This window comes from Pseudochaenichthys georgianus, chromosome 9, assembly GCF_902827115.2.
Source record: "Pseudochaenichthys georgianus chromosome 9, fPseGeo1.2, whole genome shotgun sequence".
Classification (NCBI taxonomy): Eukaryota; Metazoa; Chordata; class Actinopteri; order Perciformes; family Channichthyidae; genus Pseudochaenichthys; species Pseudochaenichthys georgianus.
The window spans coordinates 6,414,165-6,423,066 of NC_047511.1; the positions used below are offsets into that span (position 1 = coordinate 6,414,165).

Below are 8,902 nucleotides of genomic sequence, written 5' to 3' on the forward strand. Positions count from 1 at the left end.
ATACATCATTCAGCAGTGCACAGTGAGGCTCCAACATTCAACTGTATGAACAAGCAATACTTTGAAATGCAAAAGTGTGTGTGTGTGTGTGTGTGTGTGTGTGTGTGTGTGTGTGTGTGTGTGTGTGTGTGTGTGTGTGTGTGTGTGTGTGTGTGTGTGTGTGTGTGTGTGTGTGTGTGTGAAGCTGACAATTGAGCGGCCCAGACCAAGGAGGCAGAGGCAGCACGTCCCAAATATAACCCGGTGTGGGCATTTATTACAGCATGAACACAATACTAGTGATGTTATGTATTGCGCCGAGGCTTCGGAGCGTGTGTCGAGTAATCCCCGAAGCTTTTTGTGAAGCATGTTTCGAGGCTTGTATCGTTTTGGGCCAGTGACGTCATCGATGACAAACGAAGCCTCGCTGCCTGTCGATACCACGTGACTGCTTCAGGAAGCGCTTCAGATCGGTTGAACCGTTGAACCACAACGCTCATAATACCCATGGATGTATAAGAACCATATTACCCCTCCTGTACCCGGGCCCGGTGACACGATGGAATCCAGAGAGCTCAGACCCTCACTCATATAGAGGTCGGAACATGTCATAAGTATCAATGAATAAAAGCATAAATAAAAGTAGGAACAAAAACCTCAATAAATACAGGAATAAATATGTTGCAGTGTTTTCAGTGAGATTCAGCGTGTGTGCTGTGGCTCAGCTGGAAAGCAGTTGACTCACGACCGCAGGGTTCCTGGTTCAACGACTGAACGATACGTATTTGTTGTTGTTTATAAAAGCTACAGCTAAATGAGATAATGTAGTTAATAAATGTATTCTTTGATATGGTTTAGCCTTTCTCAGGCTACAACATGGTTACGTTTATGAATATTATTAAGGAATACAAATCCCTCTTTGCAATGTGTACCAGCCTCCTTAGGCTTTTCAATCACAATCATTCAACTGGAATAAATACAATATTGTTAACATGAAAATATGATTTTATGTTCGTTGTTTAGAGTTATTCTAAGGCTTTACTCATTGGGAACTCGGTATGAGATAGAGCACACTGTTGAGATGTCCAATCTGCCTGTTTTACACACTTTGACCAACAGGGGGTTTGTGTTCAAATGAAGCCCATGATGAAGCCTCATGAGATGAACCCTTTTGCGAACCAAGTGGCTGGAAAGCTTCAAAGCTTCATAAGGCTTCATCTCGCCATCACTACACAATACACACAGCCTCAATCCTGCTGCTGCTGTTCACGTGGGCACAGCCTGCAGCCACCAGGATCGCACACACTATACCAGCCTCAAAACAGACAGGGCAACATACACACCCTACATACACACACTAATCAGCAATTCGACACAGGTGGGGGGGGGAGGAGACAACACAGGGCACCAGGTGCACACACTCAACAGCCACAGACATGGGGGAAGGGGAACACTTTTAACATGAAACCAGGAAACAGAGACAGACAAACTAGTTACATAAATTACATATATTCCCATGCCATGTTTTTAGTGCTATATTACCCGTAACGGAGGCCGAGATCGATGGGCCCAGAGATCACCTCCGTTACAGTGTGTGTGCGCACACGTCCTCATACTGTATCTGTTCAGAAACTGGAGAAAAGTTAAACACGAACAAAACACAGACTGTCTGTGTCATGGCGAATGCAGTCGCTGTTGTATCTGTGTCTGTATCATGTTGTTGTGAGTGTTGACGGAGCAGATACAGGTTAGTTTAGGCTTATCGATCCGATCTCCATTAAGAAAAACACATTTTAAAAGGTGTTTCGCCTGCCGTCTGTCTGCAGACTTGTCAAAGCATTAATTCATGGTTTTTACTAACCGTTATCAGTATGTTGTTACTTCGGCATCATTTTGAAACGTGTATTACAGTTAAATCACCGTCAAATATGTTCATCTTGTTGTAGTTGGTTTCTATCCAGCGCCATATAGATAGAAGAGTTGCGACAACAAAAGTCCAAAATGCTTGATCGTCACGTGGTTCAGGGAGACTCAATAGTTCAACCTGATCTCACCAGAATGCGTGACTCCACCACGACTCCTTAACACGAACTTTGTTACATTTACGTGTCGGCACCACGCAAACAACCCCAATGTAAAGTGAATGAGGCTCCTTTGTCGTGGTGCACACACGCATTTCTACAACGTCCCGCAGTGAGCTTTTATTCTATAAAACGTTTTTTAAATCTACTTTATAGCTTGTAGTAACTCACGGGAGGCTTCTTTTATTTTATTTGTATTCATAATTATTTTTATTTTTCGTCAGAATGTAAAAATTACATTAGTTACGAATTTGTGTTTTCAAAAAACAGTGCATTGTGTGTAATGCAACTGTGATTTTTATTAAATTAGTTAGTTCTTAAGGAAGGCCAGAGCTTCAGCTGTGTCAAATAGATTGTTCCCTTCAGTTAACGTTATTTAAAAGATAATGATCATGTCCCCCATTGTATTACGAGCGTCCATTCCCATTGGATAACGGAGAATTTTACACCCGGAAGTAAGTTTTCTCCTTACTGTCGATTGATTTTACAGTGATATCTGAAATACTCATCGACTAAAAAACACCAAATTGTCCCTTGTTAATTACACAACATTGATTGGTTTGAATTGTGTGCAATGCTTTTGTATTTTTTCGATTCGGAGAAACAAATGTTTTTTCTGAGTTTTTGGATGGCAGAAGACACTACACTACCCAGAATCCTCAGCTATCGTTTGGGACTACACCATGTGCTTAGCTTGACAAACCCCGTGATCAGTCCTCAAGCTCTGTGATTGGTTGACCTCCAACTGCATTCCATATGAAAAAAAAAAACGTTTCGTCAAAGAGAAAATCATACTTTATTCAGCAGTGCTTGCTTTACTCTTTGAAAGTCATCACATGAATGCATTGTAATAAATGGTTTGGCTGCATTAAATATTACACATCTGTCGTAGTTCTTTATTTATCTACAGAGATCGGGCATCAGAATAGACCGGAAACTATTCTTTTACGGTTCTGTTTTAATTTCACAATAAAGTTAGTAGTAATATTTTGTTTTGATATTATTGTTTTTTATTAACTTCTAGACCGCTGGGTCATGTTAAGACCATCTTTTCTGGGTTGCTGTGGGGTTTTTCCATCGCTATTGTGTTACAAATATCAAAACAATAACAAAATAATATTCGTCGTAAACTAAACCAGAAACAGCAGTATATCTTATTTTGTTAACACTGTAAACTTTACAGCTTTTTAACCCAAACCACCTACTGGTTAAAGCACGTTATTGCACGTTAGTAATTGCAATGCAGGAAGATTGTGTTGCTTTTAACGACTGTTTAAAATGCCTTTTTCTTAATGTCTTTCATTTTTGTAAAGCACTTTTGAATGTGTTATATTTTATGAACGCATTTAAATATTAAGAGTACATACAAAATAGTGGGAAAGTAGAAGGGCAATGATATAAATATAGAATAGAAAATATCAAGAAGATACTCAAATGATATCTAGAATAAAACAGTGTAGTGCATGATAGGAGGATGTGCTAACTAATAAGGCTTTATTTAAACATTAAAGAATACTTTAGGTTAAGGTCTTCTTTTAAATAGGAAAACAGCTTTGGGGGTATCTATCTACAGATAAATATTAAGCCTGACAAAGTCTAAATTGCATGGTTTGTTTTGGAACTTGACAATCAACTTTCCTGCAATGTTAACTATGTTGAAGCACTTATTTTAACTGATATTATACACATTAATTATAATCTTATGTATGTAGATAGTATAAGAAATGTGCAGAATACGACAGTGTAATGGTGGAGGTACACACATATTGATAGATGTCTTGTAATGCACTGTTGAGGAACCTGTGACCCAAGTTGTTCATTCATTGCATAACTACACTATTGTGTATATGATATGTCAATAAACCTTTGAACATCTTGAAATCTTGAAAGGGATGTACAAAATAGCAATTATATACAGTCTTTAATGAACTATTAGAGGATAACGAGTAATGAATATGCTTTTAAACGGATCTGCAGATAAATATGTAGTCTTCTCAAGCACCAACTATCAAATATCTCGCCTGATTGTTGGCACCCTGACAATCACCTTCACTGAATTTCATTCAGGTGTAACTAAAGTCTCATTTAAGGGCTGTTTATATTTCACATCATTAATCCAAATCTGTAAAGTAACTAAAATAAATGTACTGGTGTAAAAATACCAGGTTAACCTTAAAGAAAGCCCTCAGGATTATAAAAGACCACCATCACCCCAGCCACAAACTGTTCTGTCTGCTGCCGTCTGGCAGGCGGTACCGCAGCATTCGGACTAAAACCACCAGATACAGAGACAGCTTCATCCCACAGGCTATACGATTATTAAACACCTGAACTTAGAAATAAAATTCATCTGGCTGCTACTTAGAAATTATTTATCTAATATATCATATTCCAATCACTTGTATATAGACTCTTATTGCACTATTTCACTATTTTTTCTGTGTATCTGTTTTATTGCGTAGCACTGTTGGAGGAGCCTGTGACCTAAGGGGGGAGGAGGGGGGTTAGGACACGTTCGATTCCTGTTTTGAATAGTGTGTCCAGGGGCGCCGCCAGGGATTTTGGGCCCCATGAAATATATCACATTGGGCCCCACCACCAGGCACAGGCCACTTTGTTTATAAATTACCTCGAGGGCCGTACCAAATGTTCTAGCTGTCCGCATACGGCCCGGGGGCCGGAGGTTCCCCACCCCTGCTTTAATATAATAACATTAGTATTAATATCATAACCAAAATGTCGGTGATTAACATTTTGTTTACAGACTGATCACTCAATGCTTCAAACTGTCCATCATCCTAAATAGACTAAAAGCAGTTTTTTTGTTTTATATAGATCATTGGCTATGTGGGAAAATACTGTGTTTGAAATGTATAATTTAAATTAGATGTTAGCTTTTTGTTATATATATATATTGTATTCCAGTTTCCCTTCAGATATGTTAAGTGGTATTCAACACAATGCTGCTCACCTCCTTCAGTTTTGGAGAAAAGCTGGTTCAGGTTCAGCCTTATGGAGGGACAGGGCTGCTGAGCCTAAAGATGGATCTGTTGGACCTGGCACCAGGGGGGAGGGACAATTGATTAGTATGAATAGGCGCTAAAAATGTGCCTGCATTTATTAAAGGTAGGTAGGTAGGCCTACTATAGTAAGAATGGAGAAACCTGCTCAAGTGCGCATGAATTTGAAAGTACACAATCGAAAAAATCTGCCCCTTCCTTCAGAGTTCCTTACAGAGCCCTCCTCCCAACACACACAAACGCGCACATAACCAATGAGGGCACGAGATGAGTTTGTGCACAGATGGAAAGGCTGACAGGCAGGTAGGCCATCCAGTTTACTTTAGCCGGGCCGGCTCAGATGATTGGTCGTGCTTTTTACAGCGCCCACGGCTTCCACAGATGAAATTTTTTGTAATTATTGTCAAAGCATTTACATATATTCATTGCTACCGGATGTTAAGAGCATTCCATGGAATATAACAAAAATGTCTTCTGAAGTGAATTACCTACCATACCTTTAAATGTCAGCTAAAAGAGCAGTGAAGAGCAGTGCATTGCTTAGTCCCTCTCTCTTGTCTTTCTCTCCTTTCTCTTCTTTTCTTAGAGCCTGACTTTGTTTGGTCGTTGAAACATGGTACAACACACGTATGTATGCTATAGTACTAGCATCCCTCCTGCTTTCACTCTCTGCAAGTGCCGGTGCCGCCACCTCGTTTGGAGGCAGGACCAAACCATTACACGTAAATAGAAGGGGTTGTACAGAGGCTTTGGGTAATTACTTTTGGTTAGAAAATAAGTTAAATGAATCGAAAGTTTAGTGCAGTAATTTATCAATATAACGTTCTATTAATGTTAATTATTGAGAATTGATGAAAGGTTACTTACATATTTGTTCTTAATGTTCTGAACATTTTGGGGCCCCCTGTCAGTCACGGGCCTTAGAATCGTCCCTAACTTTTCACCCCCTTACGGCGCCCCTGAGTGTGTCGATGGGTTTCATTCCATTTCAAAGTCCTTTTTGACACTCTGTGTAAACTTCGCGCACTCCAGCATCCAATCACAGAGGTTGAGGACTGATCACGGGGTTTGTCAAGCTAAGCACATGGTGTAGTCCCAAACGATAGCTGAGGATTCTGGGTAGTGTAGTGTCTTCGGCCATCCTAAAACTCCGAAAAAATATTGTTTCTCCGAATCGAAGGGGAAATACAAAAGCATTGTACACAATTCAAACCAATCAATGTTGTGTAATTAACAAGGATAATCTGGTGTTTTTTAGTCGATGAGTAGTGCAGATATCACTGTAAAATCAATCGACAGTAAGGAGAAAACGTACTTCCGGGTGTAAAAGTTCGTGACTCCACCACGCATTGTGGTGTTAAGAAGTCGTGGTGGAGTCACGCATTCTGGTGAGATCAGGTTGTCAGTTTCTCATGCAGCGCGCTCAACAGTCGGCGGGGCTTCAGGTGATTATGCAGCAGCTGATCTGATCTCTCTCGGGTCCGGTTATACTTCACTCGCGTTTATGTCCATATCGATCAGATCCAGCTCTCCTGATCGGCCTTTATAGAGAGCACCGATCAAACTATTAAGAGTGAATATCGGCCGATAATGACCGGCGGCCGATCGATCGGAGCATCCCTAATTAGACATTTTGACCAACAGGTTTTGAATTTACCGGTTTTTAATGAATTTTACCAGATAAAAAACGGTAATTACCGGCTAACAGAAACCCTGATGTGCGACTCTCGGTCCTATGTTGTAAAATATATATTTTTTAAAAATCTCAAAATAATATTTTATTTTTGATTCTCAAAATTACGGGCCAAATATTATTGCTGGCGGGCCAACAATGGCCCGCGGGCCGCCTGTTGCCGACCCATGCCATATACAGTCGCTAGCTGAATGCCCTCCCTCAACTGTGTGTTTGTGTATTCAGCCGGATGTCTACCGGAGGGACTTAGAATAAAGTTGTTATATATAATAGACCTACATATAATGGCTCTGTAAACACTGAATAAAGAACATGTCGAGCTATGTGCTGTATCAGAAACAATGAGCGACATAATGAAGTAATGGTCTGTATTTATTTTGCACACCATTCAAAACCTTCAGCTTATTCTGAACGTGTGATCTGAGGAGGGCAGAATGTGACAGTTGATGAAATATACTGACATAAAGCTGTAACTAAAGCTATGTTGAACTATGACAGGTGGGTGTCCACATACTTCTGGACAGCTCTATAAGACTATTAGTTGCCTGGTGGAAGTCTCAGGCTGTGTTGTGCTAACAAACATGAGGCAGAATGAAACAGACTCAGTCCTCAAGTGTGTTTCTTTAATTAAAAAAGACTGTTTAAGTTAAAATGGCAGAAGACGTTGATCATTTCTACACCAACTGTATTTACATGACAAAGACAATGACCATGACCAACTCCTTTTATTAAAGCAACAGTGTTTCAGTGCAGAGTCTCAGAGTCCCGCTGAGCTCCATGATGTGTGACTGGAAGCTGGCATGCTTTCAGCTCGATTCTTCCCATGCCTGAATAAACATATGACACTATTAGTAAATGATTAGTTATGATTTTCTGAAGTTAGAGCAGGCCAACTGATCTTACCTGTTTTTGTTTTTCAAAATTAGCTTTCCAAGTGGTGATTGTGGATTAACACATTTATCCTTATTTGCTGTCAAAATACTGGGAGAGAGAAGAGCCGTGTTAGAACAAGGGAATGCAATGTATTTTGGCTTATTCAGTTGATTACTCACATGATCTCTGTGCGTGGACAGAAGCTACTGGGCTCATGTATGACTGGCTCTGCCTGTATTTGCTGTTTGTTGATCTTGCCGGCAAACGTAAAACACTTGCACGTATTGGATCTGCTTGCTGGATGCCCTGTGGAAAGAAAAGATCACTTATTATCATGTGGTGCAGGGGATACTGAACAACAAATGGCCCCTGTAGCCATGTGTATTACCGAATGAAAGGGTATGTTAACGGCACTGGTCAGACAAAGTAATAATAATGTCATCTCTTCAGTCAGTCAGCAGACTCAGCCAGGAACATCTAATGATTTTAAATAATACTATATTGTGCCATTTGGTTACCATAATGTTCAAAGATCGAAAGACAAACATTTGTTTCCTATAAATAAAATGAAATAATGCGTTAAATATCATATACATAAATGCAATAAAATAATTCTGACTTTGAGAAAAACTATTGAATCTCCTGCGCACAATCATTTTTTTTTATCTGTAATAATTATAATATAACTTCATTAGTTTGAATCATCCGTTCCCTGTTAATGGTTCGACATTAATAAACATTGACATTTTTGAAATAACACAGACATTCCCAACGTTTCCTTTATTTGTGTTGCAACTATGTAACCCCAAACCCAACTTTAAACAAACTGGTACATTTATGTTTAGCTAACATTTTGAGAAATAAAAGATGCCACACTTAAACATAAATAAATAAATATACAGTTACAATCTGGATGAGCGTGTTAAAACAGTTCAGCTCCTGTACTCAAGTGGGCTGTAAGCTGCATAACATGACACGATATTTACAGAACATGGATCTTCTTACAGTACCTTGTGCAGAGAGGACCAGCAGGCAGGAGAGCAAGGCAGGGAGCGCTGAATGCATGGTGGATGGCTGTACAGAGGTTAAGCTCTTCCTTCAGTGGAGACTCCTGATGCAGTACAGCGCAAGAACAACTGCCTTTTATACTGGCCACACATGACACAATAGTTTGACATCCGACATTACTTTCACTTTCTTTGTCCCTTCCTTTTTCCTCCAAGAAGCCTATTTCCCAGAATCAGAAAGAGAGAACA

At 39.8% G+C, this 8,902-nt stretch overlaps 1 protein-coding gene across 1 annotated transcript; it reads right to left on the reverse strand.

Moving 5' to 3' along the window:
* Positions 1 to 7,382: 7,382 nt before the first annotated feature.
* LOC139434385 (C-X-C motif chemokine 10-like) lies at positions 7,383 to 8,793 on the reverse strand. The gene is made up of 4 exons (XM_071204244.1): positions 8,657 to 8,793; positions 7,826 to 7,952; positions 7,677 to 7,754; positions 7,383 to 7,600 (listed from the first exon to the last, which is right to left on the reverse strand). Exons 1-4 carry the CDS (start codon positions 8,709 to 8,711, stop codon positions 7,531 to 7,533), a joined length of 330 nt encoding a protein of 109 aa, XP_071060345.1. The 5' UTR covers positions 8,712 to 8,793; the 3' UTR covers positions 7,383 to 7,530.
* Positions 8,794 to 8,902: the final 109 nt, after the last annotated feature.